At 33.4% G+C, this 24664-nt stretch overlaps 1 protein-coding gene across 3 annotated transcripts; it reads left to right on the forward strand.

Annotated features, from left to right (window-relative positions):
* The first annotated feature begins 841 nt into the window (after positions 1–841).
* Positions 842–22746, forward strand: LOC124537284 (uncharacterized oxidoreductase YjmC). 3 transcript variants are annotated; one of them, XM_047114075.1, is made up of 9 exons: positions 842–947; positions 15169–15326; positions 15875–16063; positions 18901–19016; positions 20017–20115; positions 20453–20539; positions 20844–20952; positions 21606–21766; positions 22418–22746. In XM_047114075.1, exons 1-9 carry the CDS (start codon positions 934–936, stop codon positions 22577–22579), a joined length of 1095 nt encoding a protein of 364 aa, XP_046970031.1. In that variant the 5' UTR covers positions 842–933; the 3' UTR covers positions 22580–22746. The 3 variants fall into 3 exon arrangements, with proteins under 3 accessions (XP_046970031.1, XP_046970032.1, XP_046970030.1); XM_047114076.1 differs by lacking the exon at positions 842–947 and adding an exon at positions 11722–11857; XM_047114074.1 differs by lacking the exon at positions 842–947 and adding an exon at positions 14969–15081.
* Positions 22747–24664: the final 1918 nt, after the last annotated feature.

The following is a 24664-nucleotide window of genomic DNA, read 5'->3' on the forward strand; positions in this document are numbered from 1 at the left end:
AAATTTTGGTGATTTGGTGTTTTATGGTACCATAACCCATAAATGCTAGAGTTTTTTTTTCCTTCAAAAGATATCGATATTATAAAAAAACAAACTATATTTTAGTTAATATACAAAAATTGTCTAAATGGATGGAGCAATTTTAAGCGAAAACAAATTTTATACAATACATACAATGGAATAATTTAAATATTACCGAGAAGAATATTTGGCTGATTTAGAAAACTTATTTTGACTGATTTACATAATATTAGTAATTAAGTACCTAAAAACATCCATAGAACTCTACTTTTGCGATTAGTCTATGCAAAATCATCAAGTCCTTTCTCCGTATTCAAAATATAATTGTACCAAAATTTCATTTAAATCGGTTAAGCTATTTAAAGATCAAGAGGTAAACAATTATTTTTACGTTTATAATATTAGTATAGATTAACTAAAACTGTAAGAGTTTATATATAATTGTATTTTCACATATTATTCCAGTAAGACTTTGTTTAATTAAGATAATATCATTTGACATTAATTTTCTTTAATCTCAAACGATTTAGAAAAAAGGACGATTTAGCTCGTTAGGTCAAAAATGTTATAATTAAAATCGAAGTGAGATGCAAATAAAATCCTCGTGGAGCTGATGTTTGATAAATAATAAAATAATTAACTGCGTATCGAAACTGGTTAATGGAACTCGACTTAAATATTTATATATATTTATTTTCCGATCTATCCAACTGTACAAATATAAATATACCAACTATTATAATAATATTAAGAACAATATATTTACATATTGATTTTGTTTCATTATTACAAATTAAACAATTCCGATATTTCATATGTGCGTGTCGGCTACAATTATTTAATTTTAAGTTACCACCGGTTCTATAAGTGAATTCGAAATAACTCAGTCGATCAGCAGACACTTATTCAAAAATGGAACACAACAGGTATGTTAATATATTTTTTTTAAAAGGCAACTGATACTAATATTATGCTTTTATATCATGTACTACCTATTTTAATCTACTTATTATATTTATATATGCCTGCCTGTAGTACAAGAAGTACAACGCGCTGCTTATAAAGCTAGACTAGAAAATTGAACAGAATCTTTCAAATTATTGCAAACATTGCTTATTACTAATGGACCTGTGAGTTTAACAAGAAATTTATGACATATGTAAAATTTTTACAAAATTTACTACGAAAGGATTTTTTTAAAATTTTCCTAAACCGTAAAATGGACGATGAGTGTTCGAATGTATCGGAAAATAATGGTCTCTATTGCATTAAATTTGATGTATCCATTCGGTGGTAATGTTTAATTTGATTATCAATAAGTACCTAAATGTAATACTTCAATATTTAATAAAGCAGGGCAGTAGCAAGGCGGACGAGATCAAACACATTATTAAAATACCACAAAACGAGAGGACATTTCAATGTAATATTCTAATAAATAGTTTATTCCTATTCTCTAATTTATGATATATGTATAAATAAAATAGTCACGGATTACTGTTTACATATATCTTTAAAATAGACTTATATCGTTAAAGCCAAACTTCGCTCCAAGTTTTCTGAGGATAAAAATAATTATGACAAATCTAAAACAAAATATTACAATTAAAATATCAGCTGTATTTTATTAATTATAAATAAAATTTTAACAAAAAGAAAAACCGACTTCAAACAAAACACTATTTTAAAACAAATAAAAATGTACTAAAAAGTAATAAAAATAATTGCATATTTAACATATTTTTGAGAGTCCTCCTAGGTAAAATGAAATGAAAAATATTAGACTACTTAAAAGTCGATTTACGATTATATAACGTAGTTATAGTTATTGTTATATTTGGAGCCGGTGTCAGCCACGGGTACACGCTTCAACAATCAAAAGAAAGAAGCGATACGAGCCTCTTGATTGACCCAGTATAATATCGTATAAAAGGTAATTTGTAAGAAACATATTTCTTAAAGTATTCTCGTATTGTTTTTTGATAGATATAGTATAGGTTGGCTGACACCGACTCCAAATATAGCAAAAATTATAACTACATTATATAATCGTAAATCGACTTTTAAGTAGTCTAATATTTTTCATTTCATTTTACCTAGGAGGACTCTCAAAAATATGTTAAATATGCAATTATTTTTATTACTTTTTAGTACATTTTTATTTGTTTTAAAATAGTGTTTTGTTTGAAGTCTGTTTTTCTTTTTGTTATAATTTTATTTATTTTTTGATTTTAAGTGAAGCTGATGTAGACTAACATTATTTTTTAATATGGATCGATTAAGCGTGCCGTTTATATGAATCAGAAACTACTTTGGGGGCAATTTCAAAGGAAACTTTCGAATAAAGCAAAAATAGATTTTCGAAAATGCGGCTTTAATACGTCATGCGGCATAAACTACAAAGTACCACCCTCGAATGAGCTGTAATCGATCTCAGTAAAAAAACTTTGCAAAAGAGCTATTCGTATGCTATGTCGTACATCATATGACATCACATCATATACACAAAATTTAATTAAAGACAGTAAGAAATTCTGCCCCAAATCGCACCCTAACTGTAAGCCGTTTAGGAGTTCCGTCAATACATAGTATAAAAACAAAGTCGATTTCTCTGTCCCTATATCTTTAAAACTACGCAACGGATTATGATGCGGTTTTTTTTAATAGATAGTGTGATTCAAGGGGAAGGTTTGTGTATATAATAAATGAACAATATAGTAAAGAAACACTGACAATTTTAGAAGTTTGCAATGTGATGTCGTAAATAAACAAATTCTATATTTAGTATCAGTTTTGCACCCGAGAGAAGTCGGGGCGGGTCGCTAGTTAATTATAATATTCGATTATGATAATTACATGAACATAACCACGCTCCGGAAGGTGATTCAAATATCCAAGTAACCCATAAATAAAAGATTCGACCGAGTATTGCTAACGTGCTCCTCAGAATTGTTCCGTTCCCTCCCGTTCCCTTTATTTGTCATGGTTCCTATACTCAGAACCTTACAAAACTTTCACCAAACTACCTTTAAAGTATGTCCTTTATAATTTTAAAAGAATCATCAAAATTGTGCCAACCAATTTTGAGTTATTCACCTATTTATCGCGCACATACATAATGCAAATTTAAGACTTATGTCGTTTTCATAGGGATACCATCATCGGAAAAAAATAAAAAAAAAATGGGACCCCACGGGAAGCACTACCTTTCAAACAAAAAAAAAATTATCAAAATCGGTCCACCCAGTAAAAAGTTATGAGGTAACAAACATAAAAAAAAAAAAAAAAAATAAAATACAGACGAATTGATAACCTCCTCCTTTTTGAAGTCGGTTGAAAAAACGTATACGTTGTGCCAGGAAATATAGAAGCGAAACGTAAAGTATGAAATATTTAGGTTACTTACAATATTCGACGACACCACCAAAGCAAAGAGTAGAAACTTTTTGATTTATTAATTTTAGCAAAGTAACACAATTATATACACTTAATGCTAATATTCGTCTGTTTGGAATTCAACACGAAACAGTCATGCAAACATTAAAAACATCAAACAACTGTTTAAACATCCGCAGTCTCGTATAATATATCTGTTTAATCATTGAACTTTTATAATATAACGTGATAAACTCAACAACAGATATATAATTCGTAGATATAAAACTATATGCCTACATATTCTTTTACAAATACATAATTCTGATTACTTCAAAAGTGTTTACATTTTTAGAGAGTACATGATTACAGCCGGTATGTGTAAGTAAATATGTCAATCGGTTCCCACTTAATATTTAACTATTCCTATTAGGGACCTATTAGATTTTGGAAACTAGATTAAATAGGAAAAAAACATGATAATATTCCCCTATCAGCGGTGGCGGAAACGACAATACAAAAAAAAACAGTTTAAAGTACATGGAAATATTTTAGGTATTTAATGTATTATAATAAGGTAAGCTTATCTGCCAGTTTTCATAGAAAAAAGAACCCTAAGATTGGTTTTATTTAAAAGACAATGGTTAGATTATATACATCTTAACCGATGATTACGGGTTCAAAATACCGGGTACGGTTTCATTTTTGTCGTAGAACCGATAACCGTTGGGGAAAACGTGTTCTAGAGTGGAGACCTCGTCTCGGCAAACGTAGTGTAGGACGTCCTCACGCACGGTGGAGTGACGATATACGCAAGGCGGTTGGCAGGTGTTAGATGCGAGTACCCGTAGAAAGACCACAAAGTGGCGTGCACTTGGAGAGGCCTATGTCGAGCAGTGGACAAAAACGGGCTGGTGATGATAAAATGTCTTTATAATTCATCTGGTGCTCGGCGGGGAAAGACAACACCACGAGGAAATCTGCATGTCTCTAATTTCACCAAAACTCTGTCACGTGACTCCACCAACCTTTATTAGAGCAGCCTGGTGGTATATGCTTCTAATCTTCTTCTCAATGGGAGAGAAAGCCTTAGCCCAGCAGTGAGAAATTTACAGGAACAAACAAACAAGCTAACAGGCTGTTAGTATTATTAATTTTAATGTAAAATTTTTTGTTCATTTATTTCTTCAAAATTACCTATCAACATGGAACGCAAGCAACACCAACACGTACAAATTCTCATATCCATAGATAATACATATATATACTGAAACTCATATCGCGCCGAGCGCTCCAACAGGGAGTATGTATCGCTCGGCGTCGCGTACTAAAGCCCACAAACGCATATCCATATCGTACGTAAACTGCCTCTTGGTACAGAATACATACAAATAAAGCGCTGCTAGACTTTTTAATCTCAATTATTTAAGCTTTTTATTTAAAAAAATGTCTTTCTTATGAAATATATTTTAACCGACTATAAAAAAAGTGTTCTCAAATCAATTGTATTTTGAATGTAATTAATTATGTTTTGTTATGTGGTGTATGAACTAAATATTACTTCAGTATTTTTTATGATTACGTACGTACATACATAATATGTCATTTGATTTTCTATACAATTTAAAAAGAATAATAAACATATAGATGACTGTTACTAGTTTTTTACTAGTTGTTCTTATATACACATACGAAGTGACATGCAATAAAAATATCAGTAAGTAGAAAATGAGAAGTGGCAATAGGCTATTTGACTGGTTTTTAAAATCCATTTTATATTATTTAGTAGAAGTTAAGGAACCCAGTAAAATTTGATTTTTTTATTTCTAGTAGGTACATGGTAGATATAGGACACAAGTGAAACGCGCTGTAGCTCATTACGCACTGACTTTATTGGCGCTCATCTGTGGTGACGCAGCACGCACCTATATATACTTATTTATCTACTATTTCCTCCCCCCTTATTTGACAATTATTTTTATCTAAAAATATTTTTTATAGTTTACTCTAGGAATATTTCTCAAAACCATCTTAGTTTGCGTCCTCGTCGAGGGAACTGATGCAAGTTTCACATCACTTCGGTGTTGATTTTCCTCCTCACTTCGATTACTGTTCCCCGGTTGAACCAGTTGGTTTTTAGACACATTCCTTGACAAAACAATTTGATTTTTGTGTTTTTTAACATTAATACCTTCACAAGTCTTTATTAAGTATAACACTTTACCCAACTGTTTGATAATAGTACCTTTACACCACACATATCTATTTTTATTTATAAAAGATTTAAACATCACTACATCGTCTGGTTTAAAATTAGTTCTTAATTTTCCGCCGTGATATTTAGTCTGCAAGCACTGTTTGTTTTGAACATGATTATTCAGACGAGGGGACGAAGGCGACGGATGAGGAATTAAAAGATCTAGTATTGACCTCAGTTGACGACCGAATACCAGTTTCGCGGGAGACACCCCCGTTGTACTATGCACAGAATTCCGATAGTCGAATAAATATTTTAATAACCTATTATTCATATCTTGCGCATTTTCACCTAGCAACAAAGCTGTTTTTATGCCCTTTTTCACTATTTTAACATAAGTCTCTGCTTGGCCGTTACTGGAGGGATGGTATGCCGGCGAGGTCAAGTGACATATTCCGTTTAATTTACAAAATGCATTAAACTCCTCAGATGTAAATGAAGTGCCGTTATCGCTCACGATTGTTTGAGGTACCCCGAACCTAGACATGAATTCACATAATTTACTAATAACCGATCCCGATGTTATATTGTTATTCATATTAAAACACTCAACCCACTTACTGTAAGCATCAACTATTACAAAAAACATTTTATTCTGAATTGGTCCAAGGAAATCTATATGAATTCTATTGAATGGTTGTGTCGGATACGGCCAGGGCGCCGGCGGAGCGCGGGGTGGCGATTGCCGCATACTAATGCATGTTGAACAATCTCCGATCATTTTTTCTATCGCTTCATCAATTCCCGGAAACCAAAATCTAGAACGGGCCTCCGCCTTAGTTTTTACTATACCTAAATGTGACTTGTGTAATTCTAATAATATGTGTTTACGTAAATTTTCTGGAATAACTACCTTATGCCCCCGCATTAAAATTCCATTTTCTAATGATAACTGCAACCTACATTTAAAATATGGTAATAAATTACAATCATAAACTTTCCGAGGCCAACCCTTAAAGACATAATCACTAACTTGAGTGAGTACCGGGTCATTTTTAGTCTCATGTTTTAACTGATCTAATGTCACCGGTAAACATCCTTCTAAAATAAAATTGACGTATGTAGCCGTCTCGTTCCATCCACGTACACTACCGGCGTCTTCGCGAGTTCCTCCCGGACTAATACTCGCAGCTCCGTCGGTCGACGCCGCTGCTGTCGCCGGCCGAATCCCGCGCGATAAGAAATCTGCACTATTGTTGGCGCTTTTGACATACTCAATGGTGTAGTTATATGCTGACAAAAATATTGCATACCTTTGCAACCTATTTGCAGACACCTCTGGAATACCCCTATGGGAACCGAAAATTGAAATAAGCGGCTTGTGGTCGGTTCTTAATATAAACGGCTCGGATCTAGCATATAAATATTGATGAAACCGGCGTACCCCAAAGATTATAGCCGTGGCTTCTTTTTGTATTTGAGAATACTTTTTTTCAGCTGAGTTTAGCGTTCGTGAAGCGAACGAAACTGGACGTTCTAAGCCGTCGGCTCCGACCTGCGATAACACCGCCCCTAGCCCGTAAGGTGAAGCGTCCACCGTTAATATGATTTTTGCGGTTGAATCAAAATGAGCTAATACGTTTTCTGAAGTTAAAAATGTTTTTACTTCCAAAAACGCCCTTTCGTGTTGCGGGGACCACGACCATTTAGCTCCTTTTTTTAATAAATCATACAGAGGGGCTAAGTGCGTGGATGCATTGGGTACAAAATTCCTATAATAATTAATTAAACCTAAAAACGACTGTAATTCTTTTAAATTTTTAGGGACTGCAGCTTCTAAAATTGCTTTAACTTTTTCTGACGATTTCCTTATCCCGTTTTTATCAATTATATATCCGAGATAATTTATTTCATTTTTGAAAAATTCACATTTCTCTTTTCTTAAAGTTAAGCCCGAATCTTTTAATCTATCGAAAACTAATTTTAACCTAGCCCAATGTTCCACCTTGTCTTTTCCTGTAATAAGGATATCATCCAAAAAGCAAAGTACGCCATCTATCCCCGATAAAATACTTTCCATGGCCCTCTGAAATATGGCGGGGGCCGAAGACAACCCGAACACAAGCCGTTTAAATTTAAATAACCCTTTGTGTGTGTTTATACAAGTGACATGTTTATCATCTAGCAATTCGAACTGATTATACGCTGAAGACATGTCTAATTTTGAAAATTGTTCCCCACCATGTAATCGTGTAAATAGTTCTTGTATAGTCGGTAAAGGATATTTCTCCACTAATAACTGTTTGTTTAACGTTTGTGAATAATCAGCGCATAGACGAACCGTACCGTTATGTTTTAACACCGGCACAATAGGTGACGCGTATTCCGAGAACTCGACGGGCTCGATGACCTTGATCTGCAATAAACGGCTTATTTCTTTATCTATTTTATCCCTTAACGCAAACGGAACCGGCCTGGCTTTCATAAAAACTGGTTTTGCATTTTCTTTCAAGTGCAATTTTATTTTATATTTATTAAAACAACCTAATTCGTCGGTAAAAATATCCGAGTATTTTTTTAAAAATGATTGCAATTCCGATTCCGGTACCGACGACACATGATAACAACCGTTAATTGGTGATAATTCTAAATTAAATTTTGAAATAAAATCGCGACCAAGCAATGGCGGCCCTCCATTTTGTATGACATAGAAATCTAATACGTTTGTTTTATTGTTGTATGTCACTGGTAACCTAGCTATACCTAAACTTTGAATTAAGCCTCCGTTATAACTGATAAGCTTTTTGTTGGTAGGAATTAAAGTAACACTGTTAAAATAAGAATAATAAGTTTTATCTGATATAGCGGTTACAGACGACCCACTATCAATTTGAAATTTTAATAAAATATTATTGATAGATATTGTTTCGGTCATAGGCCCCCCGTTATTACTGCGAATATTAAAAAACTCACCGTCGTCACCCTCGTTCACCTCATCTGAGTCTACGTAATTGACTTTTTTACACATTCGGTGCAGGTGACCCTTATTATTGCACTTCTTACACCGGTAATTTACAAAGCGACACTCACTAGATTTGTGATTCTTTCGACCACACACGGAACACTTATCACCGTCACTACGATTGGTGCGGCCCTTTGTCATTTTAAACAAAGGGTCAACGCTGACTCCTTCTGCTGTGCCTGCTGCCGTAGTCGCCATGCGTGCACACCGCACGCCCTCCGCCAGGTCAACCGCCTTTGCCATCGACAACTCCCCGATTTCCATTGCGAAGAGTTTTTCTTTTTCGGTACCCGGAAGCATCCCCATCACAAATTTGTCTAGCAAAGCTTCTTCTAAATTCTTGAAACTGCAATGGCTCGCTAGACCTCGTAACCGCGCCGCCCACTGCGCATGCGACTCCCCCGGTCGCTGCGACGCCGCGTAAAAGTGATGACGTTCTGCAAACCCGCAGCGCTTTGGAGTAAAATGTACATCCAAAACTCGTACAATTTCCACATAACTCACTGCGTCAAGAGTTTTTGGAAAAACGAGATTGCTGGCCAGTTGATAAGTGCTCTCGTCGAATGCGCTGAGCAATATGGCGCGCCTTTTAAGACCTCCTTTGTCCGATTCACCATCGATGTCATTTGCCACGAACCACTGCTGGAGTCGACTTTTATATGTGACCCAATCTTGATGCTGATGATTAAATGTAGTTATATTTCCAAAAAACGGCTTTGAATTGGAAAACATTTTAATCCGCCTCAATTCCTTTGTTCGTTTTTTATTTTTCGCTTTGTGGGTAGATGTTCCTCGTCGCCACTGGTAGATATAGGACACAAGTGAAACGCGCTGTAGCTCATTACGCACTGACTTTATTGGCGCTCATCTGTGGTGACGCAGCACGCACCTATATATACTTATTTATCTACTAGTACATATTTGCCAAAAAATATCATATTAAAAATTCCATATTTAAATAGCGCGCAAAAACGCTACTTGGGCAATATGGCGCTGCAATGGGGTCGGTGACGTCACTTTCTTGTATTTTAATCTGTGATACATATAGTATAGAAAAGCAAGGTTAACAAGAAAGTGACTTTATCGCGGCCAATCAGGAGCGTTTTGTGTCATGTGACAAACGTTTGAAAAAATGCAATTTTATTTATGGATTTTTGAATAAATTAAGTATTATTTACGTTACTTACGTTAGTAAATAACCATTTTAAACTCATAATATACACTGATAACAATAATTCACAATTTATTTTTCGCATTGTCAGATAGCCTATTAAAAAAGAGCGCTTAGTGCCAAAAATGATTATAAGTTATAACAGCTATATACATTAAGTGCCAAGCACATTTTTACAAATTCTACCGATACCTTTTTTACTTTAACAAACAAGGTCATTTTTTATTTATAAGTATTAAGTATTTAAAATAAAATTAAAAGGGCTGAAGCAGCAAATGAAATCCCATCAATGATTATTATAAATATTGATGATGACATGACTAAAATCCAATTACAGAACGAAAATATTTAGGAACTTTCCGAGCAGTGCCGTAAATAGCTTTTTCTTCGCCCTGTGCGAACTATAATTGCGCCCTATTTAAGCAGACCCTTTGCCTATGTTACTGTCTCACTCACTAAAACTTAAAGCCAGGTTCACTACTGCATATGCGTTGCCCATTAACGATAAATATTAAACACAAAATATACGCTCGTGCTCTGCCAAAAAAATGAGCGCGATGTATGTTTTTAATGATACTAGCATGTAAGTACGTTTGTATTGGAATCGAGTACTAGGGGCTCAGCGGAATCTTAACAAGAGCAAAACGAAAAAACAATAATTCTGCCCAGTCTGTCTATTCTTGCGCCCCCCGAGAGTCTACGCCCTGTGCCTGGGCAGCGGTGGCACCGCTCTATTTACGCCACTGTTTCCGAGAATTATTGTTTTAATACTGATAAACAACCAGTGTTTATTCGTCTTAAAAATCCGAGAGAAAAAAATATTTAAATTGAAACTTTTTTAAATTAATTTTAAAAGCTGCATTTTTGACTTATTTTGAAAAAAACACAATGCACATGCATGATTTACCTCAGTAAATCATTGCAAAAAGTAACCTCTTTCACCCTTTAAAGGTATACGTAGAATTACAAATGAGTAATAACCCCGTATAATATGAACTCTTTAATTACATTTTTAAATTATCCGTCGCCTAATCATAGAGAAATTCCTATATATTTAAAATGCGACTACTAGTGTAGTGACATCTAGCGAGTTTCCATAAAACAACATAGCGACCAGTGCTGCCAGCGTACCAAGCTATTCTTTTTATTTTTAGCTCATTATTTGAATACATCTTTTTCATTTACAATTGTAATAATAGATAATATTTTGGTCAAATTTACTATTATTGATAATTCTAAAAACAATCTTTTATTCGTTAAAAAATTGAATTAATTCTTTGGCCTTTTTTAATAATTCTGATTGCAGCAGGGTATCATTTCTTGTTACATTCCGTTGTTCTTGTTTTCGTTCAATCAAAATCACTATATAATAAATTACATACCGTATTGACAAGATAATACCTAAATGGGAAGTGAACTTTACTCATTGTGATCTATTAAATATAAAAGCTTTATATAAATGATACGTGTATTAAAATTATTTCTTTATTTTTGATTTAGTCACTCAACAGTTGATTGTAATCTATGGTCATTGACAGTAAAACAACAATTAAAGTTTATGCATTGTTAAGATTGATTTTGATTGTAAATTATCTAATACTATCGAAAGTAATTTACATTATACCAATAGAAAATAATTTGCCCACTAACAAATATTATATGGCACTTAAATAGCCAAAAATAAACATATATACTAAAACGATCTATGTATTAAATTTATGCGGTATTAATTCATCAAATAATTTAAATATGCCCACATTTTAAATTAAAAACTGTTTTTGTAATTTTTTTCAATCAGATTATCGATCAAAGCATTCATACAATATATTTTCTACAAGACAAGACAACCAATTTAGTATAAAATCAACTCATTTAAATTACATTCACCTTGTGATTAACTAACGTCTAACGTCATTATGCCGGTCACCTAACCTACACAGTACAGACAGAGCATAGAGCAGTCAGTCACATAAAGCTCTGAGGGGTATACGTGTTGCAGCGCCATTATTTATTAATTTAGCTTACATTATCTGTATAGTGTAATCTGTTTACAAGTTTTGTTTTCATTTTGGTAAGTATTTCTTTTTTTCATGAAAAGCGATCCGTTTTTCTTTAGGTTATACTCGTAATAACAAATGATATATTAGTATTTATTTTTAAACTCTTATAGTTGGAGTTTCGTGGTATTAAAAGCATGTTTTATAATTGGGAAGCAAAACTATACATAAATATTATACAATTTTTTTTCCAAATTCTTGGTAGCAGATACCTGTAATTTGGTTCGTGTGCAAAACAAAACGATCGCATGTTCGATATTTGAAATAGAAAATCCAAATAAGATATTCTATTTGATAATAAATCTACAATTGAACTGTACTTATAAGAATTATTGATAGCGTTTTATATGTATGTGAAATATAACAAATTATTTTCCTTTTTACATCTGAAGGTCATTTAGCGGGAATTCGTCATTGGCATTTCCATAACCTGATAGCACGATGTTATAAATAAATTATAGCTAAAATAATTAATTCTCTGTAGTTATTTAATTAACCCTTGACTTTAATCAAACAGTACCTATACATTAAAAATTGAATTGAAGTAAGACTCATTTAAATTTCAAATAGATTTTACTCAAAAAAATAATGTTGTTTATCATATAGATGAACTATCGATAAACATTTTATAATACGAATAATAAACGGAATACATTACTTATACCTTGGCGCCAATTTTTAAGATTAAAAAATGAAAAACCTAATCCGAAATTACTTTCGTACCTACATAGTATTTGACAACACATCGATATAAAAATAACAATTGTGTCACTCTTGTAATTTATCGTAAACGAAATCGTCCGAATGTCGGGATTAAATGAGATTAATTTAAACAAAATCTGTGATAAAGAAACATAGCAACATAGAATTTAATATTTCAGTAGTATCAAAATAAAATTATTAATGCCAAAGTAACCCAGTATGCTTGTTTTATTGTTTCCCTATTAACATTGAACCTATGATAGAAATGAATAGAAATATTCGACATATAGAAAGCCTAGACATTTCATAAGGACATAACAATGAATTAACTTTTTTCTCATTATGGCCTAAGTAGGTGGACGGTCAAATGGACTATCTGATGGTAAGTCGTCAGTAGTCTTTTGAAATTTTAACCATTTCTAACATCTCCAATGCGCCACCAACCTTAGGAACTGAAATGTTATGTTCCTTGTACATGAACTTCCATTAAAAACACTACCCAGACGTGCTTGCAGAAAGCACTACCACATAAATTTATTTATTATTCAACTCAAGTAAAACAAAAGAAAAACATAAATATGTGTTTTTGAAGATAAAAACTGTGAATATTGGGAAATTACTCATTGGAGTCATAAGGTACAGCTAGTTTATTTTTATATAATTTGAATGTAATAATCATTTCAATATTAGCTATAAGATATATACAAAAATGATTATATTATATAAAAAAAACAGCCAACGTATGTATCCACCAAGCAGTACAACATTTTTACTTGTTGTTTCTTTATTCGAAACATATTTTAAAATAAACTTTACCGAATTGTCATTTTTTTCCATAATATTACAGACCTACTTAAATAGGAAAAATTACAGCACAATTAAAAATACAATAAATTAATTTAATCAGCTGATAAATACTCGAATTATAAACAATTAAAAAGTAAAAGATAAGCTCACCTTAATTACGTAGGTATGTAAAAAGATAAAAAACTATGTCACTTTTGCGATTTTAATCAACCAGCCAAGGCGTCGGCTAAAAATGCTTAAAATTATTTCATCTAATATTCTTATTTAGTTTTGGACGGATATGAAACATAATATTTAACGTGATCCTATGACAATCGTAATCTAAAATGTGGGTAAACTATAAAAGTATGTCATATAAATAACTTGTTAATTGTTTAGTTGAAACAATAACAAACAATTCTATATCTTATAGCCTCATGATAGGACAGAAATAGAACAGTGGATGATCAATAATATGTAGTATAATATTTATTGCAAAAGTAATTAAAGAAAATAACAATAATTATCATCACCATAGTTAAATAGTAAAAAACAAAGTCACTTACGTCTGTTTGTCCCTGTTTATACTTAGATCTTTAAAACGGCGTAATTTTAAAGATCCGATGGTTTTGATGCTGTTTTTTTAAAAGGTAGATTGATTCAAAAGGAAGGTTTATATGTATATTACATGCACAATATAGCAAAGAAACTGATAATTTTAGAGGTTTCTAAAGTGATGTCGTAAATAAAACACATCTTTTGCGCTTATATTGGCTGAAGGCTGGCTGAACCTTACGAGATAATATTAAACGCTTATATTACCACCTTACCAGGTGCCTCTAAAAGGTCTACAAAACAGTACGCGATGGTATATGTCTATCTCTTATGACCTTGTTAAACTTTAATTTTCACGAAAAAATCGCATTTTCACGAAGTTATTTTAAAGATAGTGTTGTCTTAAATTTTTGCGATTATTACACATTGGAATAAAACTAGTTATAACGGATTTGAATCGCGCATATTAATTATTTTTGGCATCCCGAAGTTTCGAGCACTTTACAGCGTTGCTGGAACGCTATACGTGATTCAAATCCGTTATAACTAGTTTTATTTTAAGGAATTAGGCATCAATCCTCATCCATTAACTGAAATACATTGTGCCTTTAATACTTATATATCAATATGGCCCTTACAGCATATTTAATATAAATATTTTTTGGATATAAAAATAAATGTATCTCTATAAAGCGGTTTAAAGAATTTCTGTATTTTTAGTGCGAAGCCGGGACGGGTTGCTCGTTTATTATTATAATAAAAATGCTGAGCTGTCGTTAAGTTTATATAATGGTACTTATTTGAATAATAAGTATATTGAGTCGCAGGTTTCCAGTTTCCTGTTAAAGAAAAATTATTTTCGTTTCAAATAACTCATGGATCATTTGTAATGGTTTTTTTCGAATACATTTCCACTGAACAATTGTAAATATCAAATAAACTCTATCGTTTGTTAGTGGACACTAAACTTGCATCTGCATGTGTCAATGTCAAAATCTCATTTAAATTTATGGTCAAGTGCTGAGTAGCACATAAGTCTGGAACTGGAATAAGCATTCTTTAAACCGGAACATCGCTAGGTTCCGGTATGAAGAGTAAGTGAGCCAGTGTAACTATAAACAATGAACATAAGGTCCCTAGTTCCTAAGGATAACGGCGCACTGGCGAAGAAGAAATCTTTAATATTTCTTGTAAAGTAACTAATAAAAAGTTGTAAAAACTACACACAATCTATCTGCCTAATGCAATAAAACACAAATGAATATATTTTTTTTGTATACAGTATCGCAATGGGCAAGGTAGCGACAGCAGATGCTCTGCGATTCATGACAGATTGCTTAAAAGCCGTCGGAGCCGCGGCTAAAGCAGCACAACAGCAGGCCGAGCTGCTGATCGAGGCGGACAGGGTGGGACATCCGAGCCATGGACTTAATAGATTAGGTACCTGTACTGGCTCATAACAAACATTTCTGTTTCATATTTTTTATCTTAAAAGTTGCATATATTATATTTGGCTTTTCGCGATCTTATTTTCTTGAGACAAAACGCTTCTGTGATAGTCAAGACCTATTTTTGTTAGTCTAAAGTCCATCACAACTGATATTTTTTCTTCTCATTTTACACCTTAACACACTACTCTATTTTTTCACTCACGAAGGATCGGATGGATCCTTAGCACCCTGTAATCTGTAAGTTGACACAGTTTACACTGGCACCGTTTTGGGAAGCAGACGCAGGAGTTGGTACTGCGAGTGTATACTTTCCGGTTGTGTCACATTTTTCCTTCCATTCTAGAACGAGAGTGGGTCATAAATTTAAAATGAGTATCAGAGTAAGACCACATTAACAAACGTAATGTAACTTAACGCACTACGTTTACGTTCGATAGTCTCCAAAAGTCGATAAAATAGTTATAACAGAACTTTTTTTATTTTCAATATTAAAAAAAAATATATGTGAATTCAAATACTTATTTTATTTATTCTTAGAATTTTACGTCAACGACATCATATCCGGAGCATGTAAACCAAACAATCAGCCGAAGATATTGAAAGAAAATGCGTCGACTGCGTGGGTGGACGCTAACAATGTGCTCGGCGCTACTGTCAGCCACTTCGCGATGGATATTGCCATTAACAAGGCCAAACAAACCGGCGTTGGATGGGTGACCGTAAAGGGTATGGACATATAGTAATATTAATAATACTTTAACCGTAATCTTAGGGTTTTTTGTTAACGGTATAACAAATCAGATGGTGATTTGCATCATATTCATGTTCAAACATTATATATTCAAATAATTAGTTTGTTATACCTTTGCCAAAAGAATCAAAAATGTTAAAAATCCACAAAAAGCCTGCCAGAAAAGATAAAAGAAATAATATGATCTCTTCGTCGCTAAAATAGCCAATTAATCGCCTAGCATCTTTCCTTTCCACTGATCAAGCAATTCTTTTGTTATCTCTTCACATGGACGTTTCCTTATATAGTAATAATGTATACAATAACAGAGTATATTACTTTTTTGTTCTTATAATTTCATTTATTTATTTTAATTTTCGTGTGCGCGCATGTGTTTATGTTTACCCAATAGTCTGGGGCCATCTAAAAATCGGTGCTGTGCATTAGCAAAATCAAAATAAACAATTATTCAAGTGGGCCTTTACAAGCACTTTTAAATCGTAATTTAACAATTAAGTGAAGCTACCACCGTTTCGGAAAGTAGATTCTACCGAGAAGAACCGGCAAGAAACTCAGTAGTTATATTACTCTTTTTCAACATTTAAAAAATACAATCGTATTAGTTAACTACAATTATACTCTTTTATGAATGTAATGTATCCTGCCTGGAAGTCAACAGTTCTTAATTCCACGCTTATACTGAGATTAACCCTTTGCTACCTACATTGTATTCTTTAAATTTAATTATTTTCTGGTGTACAATCGATGTAATGTATGTGTATGTGTAGCAAATTAAATAGTTTAAATTATTTGTCCGAAATCAATGAATCTAATTCGTGATTCTGATCTGATTTTTCAAAAATCCAATATCTGTTACAAATATATTACTTTTATGAACCTTGGAAAACAGGAACTTAAAATGCCGTTACATTAGTGAAACAACAATACTTAGGATTGTTGTGTTCTGGTTTGATGTATGAGAGAATGTAACTTCATGCACAAGAGACATCACATTACAGGGCGATGAAATTAATGATCAAAATGTCTCACGATGCCAATATTTCTGGCCAGTAGTAACTTAGCATCATGTGGACCAATTGCCAGTTCGATCAACCATCACTTAAAATAGTATCAAAAATTTTGTTTTGTGTAAAAACATTCATTCTTAAACACATGGTCAGATAAAGACTTTCCCTACAAGTTTACATTTAATGATTATATTACAGTAATTGCTGTCTCATAATATTTTACAAATTTTCCTTGTATGCCCTAGTAAATTACGTTATTATATAAATAGGTTATGTATCTAGGTGTGTTATTATGTTATTCTGTGTCATTTTTCGCAATCATGAAACGATTTGAATTATCGTCAATGGCGATATGATCCTATTATTAACCGTTTATATAATCAGCATTAGCAACGTAATTGAACGGAACGTATATGACAATTCTATTTCTTTTTTGCAAACTATTCATAAATAACAGAAATTGTTCCGCTACTGGGTTAGGGGTTCCTTTTGAGGGGAAGTTTTGCATATTAGTCCACTTCATTGCTTCAATGTTGTTAGACATGAGAGTTTTTACCAATTAGGGTAATCAATGTCTCAAGTCTCGTAGAGTAGATAGACCCTTACGATGAGTTTATTGTACAGAGGACTTTGCTTGAATTGGAATCTGCAATCTCCAGTTAAGATACACGGTCTACCGGACGCTATCAGGGCTCATTAATTATGAAAAACATCGATAAAGAGTTAATATACAAGTATTATAAAAGTAATACACTACTATTGCTGTATATATTTACATTTGACGATAGCGCAAAGATAAATACCACTTGACATTATTGCTTTTACCGGAGTAGTTTAATGTTAACGTACAGATATGAGGCGAGATGGCCCAGTGGTTAGAACACGTGTATCTTAACCGATAATTGTGGGTTCAAACGCAGGCAAGCACCACTGACTATTCATGTGCTTAATTTGTTTTTATAATTCATCTCCTTCTCGGCGGTTAAATAAAACATCGTGAGGAAACCTGCATATGTCAAACTTCATAGAAATTCTACCACATGTGTATTCCAGCAACCCGCATTGGAAGAGCGTGGTGGAATATGTTCCAAACCTTATCCTCAAATGGAGAAGAGTCCTTTAGCCCGGCAGTGGGAAATTTACAGGCTGTTGTTTTTGTATAGACACAGACAAACAGGAGTGAAGACAAATATACAGCTTCAACATTGATTTGACGCGATACCATTGTTAGAGATCATCAGTGATATTTATTATGCTAGGAGTCTATTTGGAAACAAAGTCACACACTCATCAGATTTTGAAACAGTAGTACTCATTATTGTTGTAATCCGACATTAAGAGTGAGTAAGTCAATGACAACATCTTAGTTCCCAAGTTTGGTAGCGCATTGGCGATGTAAGAAATGGTTAATATTTCTTACAGTGCCATTATGTATGGTGGTGGTGTCCACTTACCCTCAAATGGCATGTTTGCTCGTCCGCCTATCTATATGATAAAATGACAAAAAAAACATTAGAACTATGTATTTTTCAAAGGACATTAATGAAAAGTTATAAGTATTTATTTATTTGTAATCAAAAGCAATTAAAATTTTATATTTACAGTTATGATTAACACATTAAATATAGCCGTATAGAGACCAATCCTATTTGAACTAATTTCTTAGTAATTACGTGTATGCGTGCTCGTGCTTGTGTGCGTGCGTGCGTTGGTTCGTGCGCGCGTATGTGTAAGTGTTTATAGAGAAAAAAGAGCGTATAATCATTAGCCAGGTAGTATGTTAAGCTATGTATATTGGTTGCCAGGTTCGAACCACAACGGCATGGCAGGTTACTGGTCGAAAAAAGCAGCCGACAAGGGTCTTATCGGGATGGCGTTCACAAACACATCCCCATTACTCGCTCCTACGAGAAGTAAAAAGGTAAGACACTATCCATTTTTTGTGTGAAACGTATGAATTATCTTAAAAACATTACTGTATTGTACAAAAAGACGACGCTATGGCTAAAACAATCAGGATAATTAGTTTGAGCAAACAAAACACGCAAATATAGAGTTGTAAAACATTACACTCCTTATCGCAAAATGTTTTTATGTAAACAAATATCACTGACATAAGGAAATAAAAACACTTTACCGCTTGGAAACAATTTTGTTATATAAATAGTGTTTTATTTTTCTTGTAAAAATATAATATTCCAGGAAAATTGTTAATAAATCTGCTACAAACAATTCTAAATGATTTTTTTCATTTACAATACAACGGTATTTTAAATTTCTGAAAAAGAAAAAAAGATAGAGGTGGTTGGGACGGCAAATCTGACACGTCCTGAGAGTTTACGGACTGTTGGCCAATGGCTTTACGTGCTTTCCAAGTAACGTAAGCATACGAACTGTTGGTAAAAACTTTTCTCTAGAAAAACTCACTTTTCATTGGTCCCAACTGGGATTTACACTCAAAACATCGGCCCGACTTACAAAACCTTCAAACTGAATACAACAATAGCCTGTAAATTCCCACTGCTGGGCTAAAGGCCTCCTCTCCTTTTTTTTTGAGGAGAAGGTTTGGAACATATTCCACCACGCTGTTCCAATGTGGGTTGGTGGAATACACATGTGGCAGAATTTCTATGAAATTTGTCACATGCAGGTTTCCTCACGATGTTTTCCTTCACCGCTGAGCACGAGATGAATTATAAAGACAGATTAAGCACATGAATCAGCGGTGCTTGCCTGGATTTGAACCCGCAATCATCTTTTAAGATGAACGCGTTCTAATCACTGGGCCATCTCGACAAACTGAATAACATAAGTACAAATTAGTTGATTTTAAAAATTCTCACTCACGGTACTCAAGTAGGCGAACTGCCACGAAGGTTTCCAACGGGAATATACTATTGGCGAATTTGCAACTTTTTCAGGCAGCATTAGGGACAAATCCTCTGTCAGTAGCCGCGCCAGGATCAGACAATGAAACCTTTTACTTGGACATGGCGACAACGGCTGTTGCTGTTGGGAAGGTATGGACTTTTTATAGTTAGAATGTATGACTTGGTTTAACTAGATCTTTGTATTTTTAATTAGAATTGGTCTCAATGATAATATCTTACAAATATTAACTTTCTCTATCAATGAGCTACCAAACTTAGGAACTGAAACGTCACATCAATTATGGCTGTAGTTACAAAGCCTCTGTTTATGGATGGCAGTAGAACTACTAAAATTTGATCCATTGGCTGTCTGCATACCTAAATCATTAATAAAAATTAAATAATATTTCCCAAGTAATATTCTGCTAGATTTTGGCTATTTCTTTAGATCAATGTCCATTCTCATATTTTGTTTGTTAATTTTCAGATTGAAATGCAAATGCGAAAAGGCGAAAGTTTACCAAAAGGTTGGGCGCAGGATCCCGAAGGTAAAGAGACGCAAGACGCTGAACTGGTACGTGTCATTCTAATATAAAGTTCTATTAATAAACTCTTAATTTTGTTTGAAAAGCCGGGGGAGGTGTTAACGTATTTCCTTTACTGTACAGCTGACAAAGGGTATGAAATTAGTCATTATGAGTGTTTGAATAGTTAAAATAAATAATCTCAATCGAAAATGTAGACCGATTTAGGCACTTTATTGATGTCGCTATCACTTTAAGGTTTGTCTGGATAAAATATGGTTATTTTCTCTCTAGAATATTGTGATTTCGTTAACACTTAACACTGTGTTAAAGATTCTTTTGTTCGCGTTGAAGGCTTTCAAGACGGGCTGTCTAATGCCACTCGGCGGAGGCGAGGACACGTCTGGGTACAAGGGATATGGACTCGCTGCTATGGTAGAACTGTTTTGTGGAATATCATCAGGTATTTAAAACATTTTGTAAGAAATAAATAAATTAACATTTTGAAAATATCCCTCTGATGAGGCGTTCTTCTCCTTTAAAGAGAAGGGTTGGAGCTTATTGCACCACGCTGCTTCAATTCAGGATTGTGGATTATTCACTGGGATTTAACTTGCAATGTTCATTTGAGATACACGCTTTCTAATAATTAAGCCATCTCAAGTGAAAAGAGACGTAAAGTACGTACTTATATGAAAATCTGAACAGTGCGAGTCGTTCGCGCACACAAAGGGTGCCGTACCATTTTCGGCAACAGTATTTATAGTTTCGGTAACATGACGTATTACTGTTGCCGAAATGCCTGTGAAAATTTCAATTATCTAACTATCTCAGTTTATGAGATACAGACGGACGGACAATGACAGTCTTAATATAAATTCCGTTTTCCCTTTGGGTTTGTTTGGCCTATAACGCAACCACACTTAAACATCCTGGATAAACAGCGAAACATCTCAAATAGTTGGCTATCTAACTGCGTCAAATAAAAGCCAATACACAAAGCAAATAAATAAAAATTTGCTTGTAATGCAATCTGCTCATCTATATTTTATTCGATTGACTTAAGCTAATCGCTAGTTAAAACTTGTTATGATATATGAAAGTTAATATTTTCAGGTTCAAACTACGGACACAAGATTCGCTCATGGTCTCACAGCGGGGAAGGTGGGCCAGCTAACTTGGGCCACTGCTTCATAGCGGTGGATCCGGAGAACTTCGCTCCAGGTTTCGGTGACAGATTAACAGATTGTATGAGACACTGGAGAGAATTGGAACCGGTAAGATATTTTATTGGCAGAAAGAGAAGATACTATACATCGGATGACCTTGATACTCCCAAAAAACTTAAAAGCGTATTATCTTATTTATTCATTAAATTTTGCGTAAGGCATTAAACTGCCCATGTTTTATAACTACATGTACAGACTAGCTGTGCCCGTGACATCGTGTGCGTTTGAATTTAACAAAAAAGTTATTATAGTAGCCTAAGTTATTCTTTATAACATCAACTTTTTCCAAATAAAAGATCGCGGGACAAACAGTAACAAAACAGACAAAAAAAATGTGTTATGCATTTAGTAAAAAGCGGTTATATTAATATAACAAACAGACAAATTTTATCATATGTAGGAACGGTCTACTGTCAGATCCTTATGACGTGGGTCCTAAATTGAAGAGTAACTGAAAGCTTGAATGTTTCCACTTAAATGGAATATTATGGTGTGCATAAGTTTGTAATTATTATTCCTTTCATTTAAGATTTCCTGCAAATAATGATTCCTTAGATTCCTATTTCTTCTACTTCATGTTCAACTTGTATGAAACAAGAAGGATAATTTTCATTTATTTTGTATAGAGTGATCCTGTAAGGATGACATCTTTTAATCAGATTTACCATACTTTCTATATATTCCTTTTATTAATTTCAGGCTGATAAAAGTCTCCCAGTGTTAGCACCAGGTGACAAGGAAAAAAAGGCATCAGCGCTTACAGATTCAAAAGGGACAGTTTCCTATGTTAAGCAACAATTGGACTCGAGTGCGGCTCTCGCTAAGAGACTGTCAGTTAAGCCCATGGAAGTTATAGAGTGAATATTGTAAATAAAGCTGGAATCAATCACAATTTGTAAATTATAATAATATGTTGAGGACGGAAGATAGAATGATTATATATTGTATTGTTACGCTCTTATTGTTAATAAAATAAAGTCTATTTTAGTTTGCATATCTGATATTCATTAAACTTTCCCGTATCCGTTTCAGTGAAGGCTTAAAGTCTTAAAGCCTGAAGGCTTTAAGACTATTTTTACCTTCGTAGGAAATTCCTGTTTCAATGATAGATATCTAAATATTTTTATGTGTGTGATCTTTTCTTATTGGTCACACGCATAAAATAAATGAATAAGTTCTTATTATAAATATGTATGACGATATCTTTCTGATCAGGATTTTGTATCAAATAAATGGATGTCGGGGCCATTTAAAATATAAAAATATATAAGTATATATACATACCTATAATTCATACTCTACTGTTGACCAATCACAACAGTAAAAACGCTAAATAAACAATATTTGACAGCAAATTTACGCGATATAATTGGTCGATTGATTAATCTGTGATATTCACTACGGATTAACGAAAAATGACGTTATGAACGTTGACGAAACTATCATCTGAATTTTGGAAGTAAATTAAAGTGTTAATAAGTAGTTAAGTGTAATGAGTGTTTCATTATAAATTAAGGTATATTAATCGTTATCATAAACATTTACCGATTGATCGATTTCCAACTTCCAACTTTTGATCGCATATTAATAAGAAAAAATAATATATATCATGATATATTTGCCATTTTTTGATATCTCGATTAGTTTTGGAAATAATTGTATACTCTTATTATCGATAAGTTCATACATTTTACATTTTTGCCGCTTTTTTGCTCGTAGCTCAGTAGATAACGGCATTATAGATATACCACGGCATTATAGCTGAGTATTTCATACAATTTGCTAATCAAATTGTATGAAATACTTAAACAAAAGGTTTGTTTATCTTTTTTCCAACGTCCATTGGAATAGGCTACACAGAGATGAGCCGATTCAAATTGAACGGACAAAAATCCTTAAAAATTACCAGTTTTGCCAATATTTAATAGTAAGTTATTTATATTTTATCAACTAATATGCAATATATCCAAAATATCAGTATCAGTAGTATCCGCCAGACTATTTTGATAAATAGATTATACAAATTACTCATATTTACTCATATTCTACTGCCGCGATAAAACTAATCGAGATCTTATATAATCTATAACGTTTAGTATGGATTTGAAAAAATTCCGCACACTTCGACAAAATGACACTTTGAATTATTTAATTTCGACGAAATTATTATATTCTAAATTTAGACGTAAATTTAACTGGAATGGTGTTGTATTATATTAGTATACTATAAAAATGTTTGTTATTGTTTACCTGTTTTTATATGCTTTTTCATATTTTGTGATAATAATATATCTCTTTTTTGTAAATGAAGAGCAATAAATGTATAAAAAATAATTTTACGATGCGTTATATATGTTGCACTGAAGGAATCTCTTATTAAATAATAAATTACTTCAGAAAAATCGCAATTGGCTTTTCATTACTATTATTTTTTTATCCATTCATTCTTTTTTTGATTTTTCCCTTAAATAACCTAAAAAGCATATAACATTCGAAGACCTTTTTAAGAACTATTGGGATTTTTAAGAAATATTGGGAGGTGGGCGATGGACGACTTGTCCGGCGTCGAGGAGACTGCGGCGTTACGCTGGCGTCGCCGCTCAAAAAGACCGCGGAGAAGCAGTGGCGTAGCTATCGTAGGGCCAGGAGGTGCAGTGCACCAGGGCCCTGGAGTTCAGGAGGCCCTCTAAACAAAAGCTTAAGCGTCTGTAGCTAGAAAATCACGACCCTGCGCGCAAGATTTCTTATTTGGTATCTATAATTTTAAAGGGTAATTATTAGTGAAAGAGGGGGTGAGGGCCCGATTATTTTTCTCTGTACTCCAAGAACCCCCTAGGAAGTGGAGGCCCACAGAGGTGAGTCTACCGTTAGGACGTCACGGTAGTATTCGCAAGCAATCTCGTGACGTCCCCGAAAAGATGGAATGGGTACCACTGGTTCTTTAGT

This window comes from Vanessa cardui, chromosome 18 (genome assembly GCF_905220365.1).
Source record: "Vanessa cardui chromosome 18, ilVanCard2.1, whole genome shotgun sequence".
Taxonomy (NCBI): Eukaryota; Metazoa; Arthropoda; class Insecta; order Lepidoptera; family Nymphalidae; genus Vanessa; species Vanessa cardui.

What these genes read in the sequence shown, in the direction of transcription:
- LOC124537284 (XM_047114074.1), top strand. Translation starts at nt 15,008, where the DNA reads ATGAACATAAGGTCCCTAGTTCCTAAGGATAACGGCGCACTGGCGAAG. An exon ending in TGGATGGGTGACCGTAAAGG is followed by an intron (nt 16,064 to 18,900) that starts GTATGGACATAT and finishes ATTGGTTGCCAG; the next exon opens with GTTCGAACCACAACGGCATG. An exon ending in CTCCTACGAGAAGTAAAAAG is followed by an intron (nt 19,017 to 20,016) that starts GTAAGACACTAT and finishes CAACTTTTTCAG; the next exon opens with GCAGCATTAGGGACAAATCC.